The sequence below is a fragment of the Hyla sarda genome, chromosome 4 (assembly GCF_029499605.1).
Source record: "Hyla sarda isolate aHylSar1 chromosome 4, aHylSar1.hap1, whole genome shotgun sequence".
NCBI classification, from domain to species: domain Eukaryota; kingdom Metazoa; phylum Chordata; class Amphibia; order Anura; family Hylidae; genus Hyla; species Hyla sarda.
Genome location: NC_079192.1, coordinates 356,769,479 through 356,786,009, shown reverse-complemented (window position 1 = coordinate 356,786,009; position 16,531 = coordinate 356,769,479). Strand labels below are relative to the sequence as shown.

At 42.3% G+C, this 16,531-nt stretch overlaps 1 protein-coding gene across 1 annotated transcript in view; it reads right to left on the bottom strand.

The window, feature by feature from the left end:
• Positions 1-3,772: 3,772 nt before the first annotated feature.
• The window catches only part of HSPA9 (heat shock protein family A (Hsp70) member 9), a 103,346-nt gene continuing 90,587 nt past the window's right edge, over positions 3,773-16,531 (bottom strand). The window contains exons 15-17 of the mRNA XM_056516637.1: positions 10,226-10,318; positions 9,996-10,136; positions 3,773-4,240 (exon numbers count right to left, since the gene is read on the bottom strand). Of these exons, the coding sequence (XP_056372612.1) occupies positions 4,172-4,240; positions 9,996-10,136; positions 10,226-10,318 (303 nt within the window). The 3' untranslated portion in view covers positions 3,773-4,171. The remainder of the gene's footprint in view (positions 4,241-9,995; positions 10,137-10,225; positions 10,319-16,531) is intronic.

The window sequence follows — 16,531 nt, the reverse complement described above, 5'->3', positions numbered from 1 at the left end:
TGGAAGCTGAGTCATAGGCCGGAGCTCATTTCAGGAAGCTACAAGCACCTATTGCAAGTCAGTGGTCCAGGTAACTAAAAGGTCTGGATTTATTTATTCATCTATAATACAGTAAAATCTCCCTTAGCGCACACCTCCCAATAGCCAACAGTTTTTTGATTCCCCGGCAGAATTCCCATAAGACTTCATGTATTTGCAACCTACGAATAGGGGACACTCCCAATAGCGGATGCGGACACACCCAAAAAGGGGACAAAACACTCAATAGTGGACAACCAGGCTTATATGCCAGCCCTACCTTGTACACAGGGCCACAGCCAATACCCCATTAAGGGGCCCAGGCTCCCAGGCCACTGCTGCACCCCCCTGCAGAAGACCACTGTTTAAAACAGTAGTCTCCTGCTTCTGTACATCCGCCAGCCACATCAATCACCCCCTCCTTCCCTGATCACTCCCGTGCCAAATCATCTCCCCTTTATTACCCCCTGTGCCATATAATTTCCTCTTGAACCCCCCCCCCATGCTATTTCATTCCCCCTTTATTACCCTCTGTGCAAATTCATCATCCCCTCTTTACCACCCCCTGCGCCATTTCATTCCCCTTTCTCCCCCTGTGCCACTCCATAAAGGACATGAGGAATTTACACAAAGGTTAATAAAGGGGGAATGAAATGGCACAGGGGGATCAAGGGGAAATTATGTGGCACGGGGGGGGGGGGATTATTTGGCACAAGGAATAAAGGTGGCACAAGGTATAAAAAGGAGGGGATGAAATGAAACAGTGGAAGAATAAGGGGTGATTAAACAGCACTGGGAGATTCTTCTGTAATATTCCTTTTTAGCATATTTTATAGATAATTACTAGAGATGAGCGAACTTACAGTGATTCGATTCATCACGAAGTTCTCGGCTTGGCAGTTGCTGACTTTAGCCTGCATAAATTAGTTCAGCTTTCACGTGCTCCGGTGGGCTGAAAAAGGTGGTTACAGTCCTAGGAGACTCTCCTAGGACTGTATCCACCTTTTCCAGCCCACCGGAGCACATTAAAGCTAAACTAATTTATGCAGGCTCAAGTCAGCAACTGCTGAGCCGAGAAGTTAGTGAAGAATCGAATCACTAAGTTTGCTCATCTCTAGTAATTACTCTCTAGAGAGAGTACAGTATTCGTCATTTAGAAAGATTGAGCCTTTTTTCCCCCAATAGGGGACATCTCTCAATAGTGGACACTTTTATTCCCAGTGAGTATCCGCTATTGGGAGATTCTACTGTAGTGACCCAGATCTCCGGTTGTGGCTGAAACTAGATTTTCAAGAGAGAAGTCTCAGGGAGAAACCTGGTCTGAAAATAACCTCAACAAATTGTCTGCAGTCCATATAAAAGGAATAGTCAACAAAATGGTGAACAGTTTGAGTCGGAAAATTATCAAACCGGGTCAATGGTCATTAAACAAATTTTCATTTAGATATCCAAGAAATGGGAGAAATCGCTCAAAGATGTGTTTGCAAACAAGGAGAATGTGCTTCTTCCAAAACTTTGCTCCCTCAACAAGAACAAATATCCACATCATCTCTGTCTTTCATTGAAGAATTAATTCATCTGTTTCTACAAACACCTCTAATCACGAGGATTATTCAGAAAATTTGTCAGAAACAAAACAAGCAAATTTTAATTAGCCCATTCTGACCCAGGAGAATATGGTTGCCTCAATTGTTGAAGATTTCGAAAGAATATCTCAAGCTTCCTCTCATGCCAGACCTTTTCATACAGAGGTAAAATAAAAAATGGAGAAAAACAATCATGTGTTCCATCCAAAACTGACTCTCACGGCGTGGAGAGTGAGAGGAGGAATTTAGAATTTTATGGATTTTCAACTAGTTATCGATACTTTGTATTCTGGAGTCTTTTAATGGTAGATGGTAGTTTTCCAGCTAAATAATTTTTAATCACTAGTGTGTAAGTACCAAATTCTCTTCTCCTGGTGTACCTGAAATGTAACTTTTTCTATCTGGTTATGAAAAAGGCCTCAAGTATACCACTCTTGAAGTGCATTGGCCAATTTTTTTCCTGGTCTGCTGTTTGAAAAAAACATTAACAAAATGATTGTTAAAGAAAGCCATAAAGAATTTGAGACATCCAATTCATTCCCCAATTTCATCCTGGGATTTAGCCATAGTACTAAAGCACCTGGCATCACATCCTTTTGAAACACTGGATAATGTGGAATAAAAAAAACTTTGAAAACTACTTTCCTAATAGTTGTGTCACCTTTAAGAGCTAGTGAACCCCAAGCTTTATCTTATAAATCTCCATATTTGAGAATTCTCCCAGATTGCATTATTCTCAGGACTGTTACTTCCTTCGGACCTAAAGTTCCTTCTCAGTTGGCATACAATCAAGAAATTTTTCTTCCTGTCTTCCTTGATTCTCAAGATCAGTCAGTATCTTTTAGATGTCAAAAGATCAGATCTCACAAACATAGAAAAAGTGATTTTAGGAAAGAGGATGCTCTACTATATCTTGCCAGGGAGGAGCAGACTTCTTTGTGTCCTCAGTGTCAACCTCCTAGTAGCAGAGTGTATACCCCAGTGAAACTACCAAGAAAGTTAAAGTGTAACAAAAAACTTATATAACAAATAGATATGATTTAACCTCTTCCCTAATAATAAAGTGAATCAACCCCCTTTCCATTTTTTCTTTTTAATAAAGTTTTATAAACATAAATATGAACATGTGGTATCGCTGTATGCATAAATGTCCGAACTATTAAAATTTAATGTTTAAGTGCATAGTCAAAGGAATAAATATTACCAAAAGAATGTGCGTATTTTTAGTTGCTTATATAGAAGAAAAATAAAAAATGATTAAAAAAAGTACCATCAAAACAAAAATGGTATCAAAATCTGAAGACCGTGGCGTACAAAAACAAAACTAAATAATTAACCCTTTCCTAGGAATATATCCACCTTTTCCAGTCCACTGGAGCACCTGAAAGCTAAACTAATTTATGCAGGATAAGTCATCAACTGCCGACTGCGAGCCGAGAAGTTCGTGACGAATCGAATTTACTGCAAGTTCGCTCATCTCTAATTGTAATCGTATGGACTTCCAAAATAACGTGTCATTTGTAACGGCAAGAGCATTGCATAGAAATGGAAGCCCCCAAAAATTGCTTAATTGCTTAATTTCAATTTCCCCACAAATCTTTCATTTCTCTGTATTGATTCTGATGTAAAAATTAGTTATGTCCTTACAAAGTACAGCTGGTGGCGCAAAAAAACAAGCCCTTATATGGGTCAATACAATAAAATGGGACTCTGCTGCGGAATTCCACACTGAAATTCTAAAGTATGAACATAGCCTTACTCTCTATTTCTACCTTTAGATTAGTGGCCCCAATGTCTTTTACCCCTTGAAATCCTCAGGTTTTTCAAAATGTAAAAAATTTAAGCAATTGGCAATCTTGACCTATTTTCTTGACAATTCAATTTTTTGGGCCAGGCTGGAAACACCTGTGCATAATATGTAGGTGGCCCTTACTCTTTCCATTTTTCAGTTAGTGGCCAATAGTGTATTACCTTTTGATAGCATCAGTTATGTCAACTTATTCAAAACACTTTTTCCTGCACTGTTTACTATTTTTTTCTGCAAAAAAATTATAATTTTTCGAAAGGATTCATGCATAATATTTTACATTTGCATGAACTGTTCCTTCAAGCATTTTCTTAAAAACCTAACATCAATGTTGACACAGATGTGGAAGGATTCCACAAGACACTGTTAAGCTAGTATTTTATTTGTAATATTATTAAGCATAACTTAAGTTTAACTTGCACAGAACTGCCTCAAATATGAGGCATTAATGTGAAATGTACAACAGACTACCAAACTTTAATACAGTATAAAATAGGATTGTTGAGCAAAGATACAGGAAAGAAAATATTATAATATAAAAGTATTTATAGGCCAAAGAGAAAAAAAAAAAAACGGAGAATGGAAGGGGGTTTGGGGAGGGAGGACATTTTATACATTGAACATAACTATAGAATTTCTTTACTAAATTGATTTAGAGTACTGCCAGAACACAGTAGAACAGTTGACATCTAAACATATCAGCTCAGGACATCCCAATGGAAATTAGTTCCCAAGCCACTATTCAACTTCAACAATTCAGTTACTGCTTGTCTTCTTTCTGCTCAGCCTTGTGTTCATTAGTTCCAGAACTATCCCTCTCTGATGCCATCTGCAAAAAAAAAAAAAAAAAAAAAAAAAAAATTTATAATTAATATATTATATATATATATATATATATATATAGATATAGATATAGATAGATAGATAGATAGATAGAGATAGATATATCTATCTATCTCTATATCTGTTGTACTGAGGCATATATCTATATATATATCTATATCTGTTGTACTGAGGCATATATCTATATATATCTATATATGTTGTACTGAGGTATATATATATAATATATATATATATATATATAATTATAATTTTTTATCTCTCTCTCTCTCTCTATATATACACACACACACACACACACACACACACACACACACACGCCTCAGTACAACAGATACAATTTCTGATGCTCAAATCAGCTGCACTCTTATACGTGCACGAACACTTTCAATCCTATGGCTGGCACGGACCCCATTGTAGTCAGCTAGGGGAAGATTATCAAAACCTGTCCAGAGGAAAAAGTTAGATTGCCTCCGATTTCTGAAAAGGCCTGTGAAAATGAAAGCAGCAGTCTGATTGGTTGCTATGGACAACTTTTCCTCTAAACAGGTTTTGATAAATCTCCCCCTTAGGGACTATGATCCGGTCATTTTACAACTACAAACACTTGACTCTTCCGTCCAAATTAAGAGCCAGATGAACTTAAAGTTAACCAACCGTAGTCACTAGCTGACTATGATACAGTCTGTGCCTGTTCGTGCACACAGCTGATTTTAGCTTTGGAAATCATATCTGTGCGCGAATCATGAAAACCTAACTTTTTAGAATCACATTTCACACCAGTTCTTTAACCATTGTGGTCTAAGGTCGGCAACAGACAGCTGTAACTCTCCTGACTCCACCATTCACCAGCATACTTGTCCTAGCTAAGGATATACAACTCCCAAGTGAGGAGAGGGAAGTAATCCACTGGCATATACCTCCAACAGTAGCTTAACCCCTTAAGGACCAGGCCATTTTATACCTTAAGGACCGGAGCGTTTTTTGCAATTCTGACCACTGTCACTTTAAACATTAATAACTCTGGAATGCTTTTAGTTATCATTCTGATTCCGAGATTGTTTTTTCGTGACATATTCTACTTTAACTTAGTGGTAAAATTTTATGGTAACTTGCATCCTTTCTTGGTGAAAAATCCCAAAATTTGATGAAAAAAATGAAAATTTTGCATTTTTCTAACTTTGAAGCTCTCTGCTTGTAAGGAAAATGGATATTCAAAATATATTTTTTTGGGTTCACATATACAATATGTCTACTTTATGTTTGCATCATAAAATTTATGAGTTTTTACTTTTGGAAGACACCATAGGGCTTCAAAGTTCAGTAGCAATTTTGAAATTTTTCACAAAATTTTCAAACTCACTATTTTTCAGGGACCAGTTCAGGTTTGAAGTGGATTTGAAGGGTCTTCATATTAGAAATACCCCATAAAAGACCCCATTATAAAAACTAAAAAGAGCAAAAGAAGGAAAGACCGACGGAAAGGCGCCTAGTGTGATACCGTTGATGACAGGTGGGAGGGGTTAGTCGAAGAGTAGATGATGGGTGCTCACCTTGAGCGAGCAAAAAACTCGCATGTAGACCCACAGTGGGGTTAGTGGTATGGATAATAGTCCACCGGATACAGCTGCTAAGCCCAGGGTACAGGACAGGACTAGCCAGTCCTGGATAGATATGCAGTGGTAAGGAAGAAAAAAAACCTTTTCAAAGGGCGCTGCTGTTGTCCTGGTGAGATGAAGATGAAAAGTCCGAGGCAGAAGTATTTTGCAAGATATAGCTTCTTTATTGGTGTAGAATCATAGCAAGCAGGGATACAGGCTAGATAACGCGTTTCGGGGGACAGCGCCCCCTTCTTCAGATCAGTGATAACAACTGGTGGTGCTTACATGGTATATATACACTTAAAATGGGCGCCAAACATAAGGGGGAGGGGCTACAGTAAACAGGGGCACATACTGGAAAGGCATGATAAATACATCAAAATAGACATGCAAATCATGAAAACCTATTCTGACACATAGAACAGCCTGATGGAATGGATCTATTACAAAAACTCTAAATAAAATCATTGGTGAACAGTAGGTAATATGCGCGCATCTGGAGCCGCTGGCCGCAGCTCCGGAGTGTGCGGCGGAAGTGGCCGTTGCTACAGACGCGTATCCATGCAGTCTGTCGGAAGCGTCCGGCCAGAGAGCGTTGCCCGGGAGACGCACGACGCGCAGAGGCGCAGCGCGTCACGGGCAGCGCTCAGGAGGCCGGCTCACCCGTGATGACAGGCACTGACGTCCATACACATTAACTACCACTGCCTATTCATCATATACTATCATCCTGACATTTTCCCTCCTGTGGGTTCCAGCGAGGGACTTCAGTGCCTGTCATCACGGGTGAGCCGGCCTCCTGAGCGCTGCCCGTGACGCGCTGCGCCTCTGCGCGTCGTGCGTCTCCCGGGCAACGCTCTCTGGCCGGACGCTTCCGACAGACTGCATGGATACGCGTCTGTAGCAACGGCCACTTCCGCCGCACACTCCGGAGCTGCGGCCAGCGGCTCCAGATGCACGCATATTACCTACTGTTCACCAATGATTTTATTTAGAGTTTTTGTAATAGCTCCATTCCATCAGGCTGTTCTATGTGTCAGAATAGGTTTTCATGATTTGCATGTCTATTTTGATGTATTTATCATGCCTTTCCAGTATGTGCCCCTGTTTACTGTAGCCCCTCCCCCTTATGTTTGGAGCCCATTTTAAGTGTATATATACCATGTAAGCACCACCAGTTATCACTGATCTGAAGAAGGGGGCGCTGTCCCCCGAAACGCGTTATCTAGCCTGTATCCCTGCTTGCTATGATTCTACACCAATAAAGAAGCTATATCTTGCAAAATACTTCTGCCTCGGACTTTTCATCTTCATCTCACCAGGACAATAGCAGCGCCCTTTGAAAAGGTTTTTTTCTTCCTTACCACTGCATTATAAAAACTACACCCCCTAAAGTATTCAAAAAAACATTCAGTAAGTGTATTAACCCTTTAGGTGTTTCACAGGAATAGCAGCAAAGTGAAGGAGAAAATTCAAAATCTTCATTTTTTACACTCGCATGTTCTTGTAGACCCAATTTTTGAATTTTTGCAAGGGATGAAAAGGAGAAAATTTTTACTTGTATTTGAAACCCAATTTCTCCCGAGTAAGCACATACCTCATATGTCTATGTTAATTGTTCGGCGGGCGCAGTAGAGGGCTCAGAAGGGAAGGAGCGACAAATGGTTTTTGGGGGGCATGCCGCATTTAGGAAGCCCCTATGGTGCCAGGACAGCAAAAAAAAAAAAAACACATGGCATACCATTTTGGAAACTAGACCCCTCGGGGAACGTAACAAGGGGTAATTTGAACCTTAATACCCTACAGGTGTTTCACGATTTTTGCATATGTAAAAAAATATATATTTTTTTTTACCTAAAATGCTTGTTTTCCCAAAAATTTTACATTTTTTTAAAGGGTAATAGCAGAAAATACCCCCCAAAATTTGAAGCCCAATTTCTCCCGAGTACGGCGATACCCCATATGTGGCCCTAAACTGTTGCCTTGAAATACGACAGGGCTCCAAAGTGAGAGCGCCATGCGCATTTGAGGAGGCAACGATTTCAGCAGGCATCGGGGACCGGCTCCGCTCCAGATGGTTGCGGGGGGCCGGTAAAACACATGACGTCCTTAAGGACTCGGAAATGGAGACGTATGAGAACGTCAAGGGGTTAAAGTGGTATTCCAGGCAAAACCTTTTTTTTTTTATATATATATCAACTGGCTCCGGAAAGTTAAACAGATTTGTAAATTACTTTATTAAAAAATCTTAATCCTTCCAATAGGATCAGGCAATTGGATCTTTTCTCGTTTGACATCTGCTGTTGTAGGGATAGTTTGGAGGCAAGCAACTGGTCATTGGGTTCAGATGACATTTATTTAATGTCTAGTCATCTTAATGGGGTATTCCAATTTAAAATAAAAAAACTCTAACTAAAGCATGCTAGTCTAAAGCCTTTGTTTGCTTACCCTGATGACACACTGCTCCTGCTTTGCTGATAACCTCTCAACCCATTGCAGCCTCAGTAACTGGTAGCAATGTGTTCAAAACATCAGCAGACTGCAGAACGCCGATTTAAGAAAGACTATCTGGCATTTATATTAACCCCTTGCCGCAGAACGCCGGGTATACCCGGCGCTGCGGCACAGGAGGGTTATGAAAAGAGCTCAGGAGCTGAGCTCGCATCATACCCGCACGGTCCCGGCAGATGTCCGGCATTAACTCTTTAGACGTGGCAATCAAAGTTGATCGCCGCATCTAAAAGTGAAAGTAAATGCATCCCAGCAGCTCAGTCGGGCTGATCGGGACATCGGAATAAAATGGTGATGTACCAATCAGCTAGGACGCAGCAGGAGGGTGCCTTACCTGCCCCCTGCGTGTCAGAACAGCGATTGATTGCTGCAAGCTTGAAATCCAGGCTTGAGCAATCAGCCGCCGATAACACTGATCAATGCAAAGCTATGGCTTTGCAGTGATCTGTGTAAAAGATCAGTGTGTGCAATGTTATAGCCCCCTATGGGAGCTATAACACTGCAAAAAAATTAAAAAAATAATAAATAAAAAAGTTAATCATTTAACCCCTTCCCTAATAAAAGTTTGAATCACCCCACTTTTCAGATAAAAATTAAAATAAATAAAAAAATATAAATAAAAATAAACATGTGGTATTGGCACGTGCGTAAATGTCCGAACTATAAAACTATATTGGTAATTAAAATCATAAAGTCTGACCAAAACAACAATGGTACCGATAAAAACTTCAGATCACGGTGCAAAAAAATTAGCCCTCATACCGCCCCGTACATGGAACAATAAAAAAGTTATAGGGGTCAGAATAGGACAATTTTGAAATGTATAACATTTTCCTGCATGTAGTTATGATTTTTTCCAAAGTAATAAAAAAAAAAAATCAAACCTATATAAGTAGGGTATCATAACTGTATGGACTTACAGAATAAAGATAAGGTGTCATTTTTAATGAAAAATGTACTGTGTAGAAACAGAAGCCCCCAAAATTTACAAAATGGCGTTTTTTCTTCCATTTTGTCGCACAATGTTTTTTTTCCGTTTTGCTGAAGATTTTTGGGTAAAATGACTGATGTCATTACAAAGTAGAATGGCGCAGAAAATAAGCGCCATAAGGTTATGATATCTAAAAAAGGTAAGGAGGAAAAAACTAAGTGCAAAAATCGAAAAAAAGCCATGTCTAGATTTACCTAAATTGTGTAACATTTCTACAGCTCAAGTCGTTTAAAATCGCATCTGTGCACGGACACATTCATTTCTATGAGCTAGTTACTATGAAGGGGTAATTTTCTGAGCATATCCAACTTTTGACTGACTGAAAACCGTGGTCTGCCATGTTTTTCACATCAGAGTGATAAGTATGATTCACTCACTAGCTGACAGCGATCAGGTTCACTGCCGAATAGAAGTTAATGCGTCTGTACCAGTCCAGTGCATGTCTGTGCACAGATAATATTTCTAAAGCTTAAATCGGCTGAAATTGCATTTGTGTGAAGGAGGCAGAAATTGTGATGTGAACCCAGCCTAAGCATTGCTGTGCTTGCCGGTGCCATAAGCAAAAAAATAAATAAAAAATTATAAATCTGGATATAGAAGGTGACCATCAATAAATGATCACGACACAGCAATATTACCTTTTTGTATGCAAGTTCAAATAACTTCAATGAAGCCTGCTGAAGTGATGATGCTGCCTGTTTGATGCTTTCACCGGTTTCTGAATCTTTTCTTGACAAAAGCTCCTTCATTTTGCTTATTTCCTCCTTCAGCTTGTTGCACTGGGGAAATAAGAGATTGGATGGTATAAGACCATATGAAAAAATAAAATAAATAAATGCAACATATAGCAACTGTTACAAGCACGAACCTCATCTTCTGGCAGTTGGCTTTTGAATTCCTCCATCTTGGACTCTGTATCATGGATTATTCCTTCTGCATTGTTCACCGCTTCAACACGTTCCTAAAATAGGAAATAAAATCTAAGGGCAGGGTCACACGGGGCCCATCCGCAGCATATTTCACGCTGTGGATGCGCTGACGAAAACTTAATGTAGCAGGCTGAGATAAAGGTGTTTTCTGATACTGTGGGATAGGGAATAAGTAAACAAAAACTAAAAAACCTGTGCAGAGAAAAAGCTGATCAGTTGGCCAGTAGCCAGTCATTACTTTTGTTTTTCCGAGGCCTTTTTAAAAATTAAAGGTGGACTCTAACTGGCTGCTATGGGCAACTGTTCAAACTTTCCTCTGCACAAGTTTTGTTAACCCCTTGAGGTCGAATTCAGAGCTTGTTTATTTGTGACATATTCTACTTTTCGATAGTGGTAATTTTTTGTCAATACATGCATCATTTGTGAAAAGTTCCAAAATTTTCATGAAAAATTTGGAAACTGCCTTTTTCTAGCGCAAACTATTTGCTTGTAAGGAAAATTGACATGCCAAATAAATTATATATTGATTCACATATACAATATGTCTACTTTATGTTGGCATCATAAAGTTTTTTTTTTTTTTTTTTTTTTACTTTTTGAAGACATCAGAGGGCTTTAAAATTTAGCAGCAATTTTCACGAAAATTTCAAAATCTAAAATTTTTCAGGGACCAGTTCAGTTTGAAGTGGATTTGAAGGGCCTTCATGTTAAACAATCCCCCATAAATGACCCCATTATGAAAACTGCACTCAAAGTATTCAAATGACGTTCAGAAAGTTTAGTGGGCCGTGAAAATGAAAAATTAGATTTTTTTTTTTTACACTAAAATGCTGGTGTAAACCCAAATTTTACATTTTTTTTTACAAAGGATAAATGGGAGGAATTGAGTTACAAATTTTGGCGGACTTTTCTCCAAGTATGGATATAATATGGAAATAGCCCCCTATGTAAACACAAAATGCTCTGCAGACACATGGAAGGGCTCAGAAGTAAAGGCATACACAGTTGGGCTTTTGGAGACATGATTGGGCTGGCATAGTTTTGGGGGGCATGCTGCATTTACAAAGCCCCCATGGTGCCAGAACATCGGAAGCCCCCCCTCATGTGACCTCATTTTGGCTACTACACCCATCAAGGAATGCAATAACGGCGGAAGTGAGTATTTACTCCCCATTTGACAGATTTTTGGGACAGTGGGCTGTTAATATGAAGAATTCTCATTTTCATGAACCACTGTTCCAAAAATCTGTCAGGCACCTGTGGGTGGTGTAAAAGTTCACTGCACACTTTGATACATTCCTTGAGGGGTGTAGTTTAAAAAAAATAAAAATAAATAGGGTCATATGTGGGTATTTTTTTGTGAGTTTATGTCGGAACCATCAGCCATTTCAATGCAAATCACAAATTTAGACCTCAAGTGTACATGGTGCTCTCACTCTTGAGGCAAGTTTTCCCTTTCCATAAAGGGGGGGAGGGGGGGGGATGGCCTCCAGCTGTTGCAAAACTAAAACTTCCAGCATGAACGGACAGACTGTGCAGGCTGGGAGTTATAGCTGGAGGCACACTGGCTGGGAGAGCAGGGACAGCTATACACTCCTCCCCCTGCAGGAGCCCTGATTGGTCGGTCGCTCCAACAAATCAAGGCAATCTAGAGGTGGCATCAGTGCGTCTGCCGGTGAGAGGTGATTGGCACGAAGTGGTGTGATTTTCCGGTCAGAATTGACAGGCCAATCAAGAGAATTGTTGACAAGGAGAAGGGGGGTGGGGCAGGCATTTTCCAGAACACCCTGGGCGATGTCAGTAGGCATCGCGTTCCGGTCATAGCCCAGCGTACTGGGAGTACCCATACGCCGTCCATCCTTAGTTTAACTCTTCCTCTTTGTGTCTGATCGAAGGGATCTTTGTGGCTGGACCCCTTGCAATCTCCACCTTTGCATTGAGTGGAGTGTTGGCATGCACACCATGCACTGTCTATGAGAGTAATCCAAAAGGAAGGGGGGTATCCAGCTCCCAGGAAAAATAATGTTCAAATGGATTAATGAAATTTTGGACTTTTAAGAGAAGCATAAGAGAAAAAAACACAACCAGTGAAGTAAAATCACAACGCCAATGCATTTCGGACCATTAGGTCCTTAGTCATGGCACAGAGGACTGTAAACTGTCCTTTTATATTCCATGTCTTCACATGTGTTTCAGGAGAACACCCACCTCCCACCTGGAAGTTTGGCATTTGCAGTCACTTCCTGGGAGGGATTCCGGATACAATCCGAATTCCAGCAGCATTAACCCATTCCTGTATTTCAATGCAAGTTACCAGTGCAAACGTCCATACAGACAATGGAAAAGAAAAAAACATATGATAAATATGATATATGAAATCCATTCGAGCAGGTCAAGAAAAATTGACACACAATCATCCAAACAACAATACACAACCTATATAGCATCTTAATAAAAAATAGGATAGGTTGTTGAGGGAATTTAACCCCTTCGGGTAACTGGAATCCAATTTTAGTATCCAAAATGCCTCTCAAAAACTGCCTGAGGCCAAATCACCTCCTCTCTGAGGACGAGGTACACGTTCCAAGCCTGTTACCTGAACGGACTGCGGGTCACCTGCATGCACTTCCCAGATATGCCTACTCAGGTCAGAGAACGTGCGAGAACAACCAAATTCTCCAGGTTTTGTATTGAAATGTTCATAGAACCTTCTTTTTAGTTTTCTGGAGGTGCAGCCTATGTATTGCACATTGCATTGCGTGCCAATAGCAGAATACACCACATGTGTTGTCTCACAGTTTATAAAAGGATTCTATATTTAAGATTTTTCCACTAACTGGAGAATAAAACGGTTTAGTATGCGTAAAAGGTACATAGGCTGCACCTCGGCCGTGAGCATTTGTAATTACCTACTGTAGCTTGGGTGTTCTATCTAAGCAACAGCAGGAATATCTGTCTCCTCCCTATCCAGTGTGCCCAGTCTTCCACACTCTGCCCAAAAAACATAAGAACGTGTTCCCTCCCCCATTGCGACCTACAGTCGCGGGCATAGGGTCGGTGTGGGAAAGACTTGGCGCCTGGATAGACACACACTGCTTCAACCCCTTGCAGTTCGCACATTGGGCTCTGTTAAGGATACAAAATCCTTATTGAATGCAGTGGAAGCTATGACATGGGGCAATGATGCTGCCTGGTTATCCTGTGACGTGACCGTTATATTCTTGCATACCGCACTCAGAGGCCCTGATAGCAGTTAAAAGGAGATTTTTGTGGTAGCTCTCATTGGGGGACACCAAACTGATGAGTATATGCTCTTGCCACTAGGAAAAAAAGTCAGCTTCTCCCTGGCAGGATATACCCGCCCACCTGCAGTGAGGCAACCAGTTTTGTCACAAAGCAGTAGGAGAAGCCAAGAAATCAGTCCGAAGGACCCTAGAAACGAATCCCGGAGAATAACCCAAGAACCGGAAGAATAATCCTGAGGAAAAGGGTGGGTGCGGTGTCCCCCAACGAGAGCTATGAGAGAGTTTTTACAGCGAGTACAAAAATCTCCTTTTCTCTGGCGCTCTTCATTAGGGGACACCGAACTGATGGGACGTACCAAAAGCAGTCCCCTAGGGTGGGAAAAAAAAAAGATTTTACGGTAAGTAATAAAAAATCTCCTTCTCGAAGGATCCATTGGGGTACACAGAGCATGGGTGTATGCTGCTGTCTCTAGGAGGTATGACACTATGGCAACAAAAAATTCTGCACCTCCCAGCAGGATATACCCGCCTCCAGGCCCTGAGCTAATCAGTTTAGTTCCAGAGCAATAGAGAGGACCGACAGGTCAAGGAAAAAACACGAACTGTCCGAGAACCAGAGAAATATGGACAGAGAACCAAAGAGAAACCCAAAAGGGCGGGGGCTGTGTCCCCCCAATGGATCCTTGGAGGAAAGGAGATTTTTTTTTTTATTACTCTCTCGATCGGCTCCATTGGGGGACACAGACCATGGGACATACCAAAGCTGTCCCCTGGGTGGGAAGAAAACCCGGTTAGGCGGATGGCTGAACCACCTACGCCCGCAGCACCATCTGGCCCAGACTAGCATCAGCCGATGCCAAGGCATGAACCCGGTAAAAACCTCGAGAAAGTATGCAAAGGTGACCAGGTAGCCGCTTGCAGATCTGCAAGGCCGAGGCCTTGTTCTGGAGAGCACAAGAAGCCCCAACAGAACGGGTAGAATGAGCTAAAACCCTGAAGGGAGGGATCTTCCCCGTACAGTGATAGACTTCCGAAATAGCAGACCGGATCCACCGAAAAATGGTGGCCTTGGAAGAAGGTTGTCCCTAGCAACAACCTTCCGTAAGGACGAAAAAGGATCGCACTGACAAAAGGCACCTGACAGAGAGGTAGGCCTGAAAGGCCCGCACCACAGCCAGATTGTGGAGTAAACGCTCCTTGGGATGAGAAGGAGCGGAACAAAAGGACAAAGTCCTGATTGAGATGAACAGCCAAAACGACTTTAGGCAAAAAAGAAGGATCTGGCCGGAAAACGACCTTGTCCTGGTGAATCACCAGAAACTGAGAACGGCAGGAAAGAGCTGCCAACTCGGACACTCTCCGAATAGAGGAGATAGCTGCAAGAAAGAGAGAAGACGGGAAACCGAAAAGGTAACAGGACACAAGACCTGAGCTTCACACAAACTAAAATAAGACCGCCAGGTACTGTGGTAAAGTTTTGCCGAGGAGGACTTACGAGCCCTGAGCATGGTGCGAATGACTTGGGAAGAGAAACCGCGGCTCTCAAAACCGAGGCCTCAACCGCCACGCCATCAAAGCAGAGACGGTAATAGGGGTGGCACAGGAGTCCTGAGAAAGGAGGTCTGGACGATAGGGAAGGTGCAACGTTAAGTCGCTTAGGAGCCTGACCATTACGACGTACAATGCCCGCCGGGCCCAGGCAGGGCCACTAGAATGGGGGAAATGTCCCACAGATTTTCCTCAGGACCCAGAGAAGAGAAGAAAGGGAGGAAACAGATAAGGTAGGGCAAAGCCCGACCACCAAATAGACAAGGTAGGGCCAGGCTCGACCAAGAGAGAGGAACGCTTCGGTTGTGGCAGGACAAGCAGAGTTCCACGCCTGGAGAGCCCCAGGGGTTGCAGATCACAGCAACACCCCTGGATGTAGGTACCAGTGGCCTTGGACGACTGAGGACCGGCCGAGAAGATCACATCCCAGGTACGGCCAGACTGAAGATAACTGAGATGGCCGGAAACCAGAGTTCCACCCAGGAGGGAAATTCCCAAGAAGCAAGCAAAGAAGAAGAATTGCCCTAGGCCCCAAAATGTTGAAGGGGAAAAAGCTTCTCAGGGGGCCAAGACCCCAGACCGGGCGGTCCCTGAAAACACCTCCACAGCATGACAGACTGGCAGGGATGGACAGGAAGGAGCACCCCCCGAAAAAAATAGAAGGATCGACATAGAAGGATCGACAAAATTGACGAGAAAGAACGATTTTGTGGTCAAGAGACAATTGAGACCTGTCCCAATGGAAGAAAATCACCAGTTGAAGAAGTCTGTGTTGAAACTGGGCAAATGGCACGGCCTCCGCCAATCGACTCAGGACGTCCATGCAAAAGCAAATGGAAAACTGGAGCAGGGAGCCGAAGTCAGACTCTTGAAAGGAGTCGGCGGAGTCGAAAGCGGGCAGAGGCCGCATCGAACTGGAGCCCCAGGAGAGCGGTTGGGCTTGTCCCAAATGACCATCCAACCGAAGTGAGACAAGGTCTGGAGGTTGAGACTAAGACTCTCCAGGATCTGGGTCTTGGCTGGAGCTCAGATCAGGAGGTAGTCCAAATAAGGAATCACGGAAACAACTGTTGTCAGTAAAAAGGCTATCACAGAAGCCAGGACTTTGGTAAAGGTCCGCGGAGAAGTGGCCAGACCGAAATGGATAGCCAAAAAGAAAAATGACCGTCCAAAACTGCAGAGCGAAGGTACGCTGATGACCGGGAAACAATGAGATGTGGAGGCAGGCATCCTTGATGTCCACCGAGGAACGAAAACTCCCCTTGAACCATGGACGCCAGCACCGAACAGAGACACTCCATTCGGGATGGGAACGCAAGATGTTGGCTGAGATATTCGAGAACCAAGACTGGGCGAACAGAAACTCCTTTCTCAGAGACCACAAAGAGGTTGGAATAAACCTCGAAAACATTCCCCTGAAGCTGCATGTCCAGGCATCCCGGAGGGAAAGAG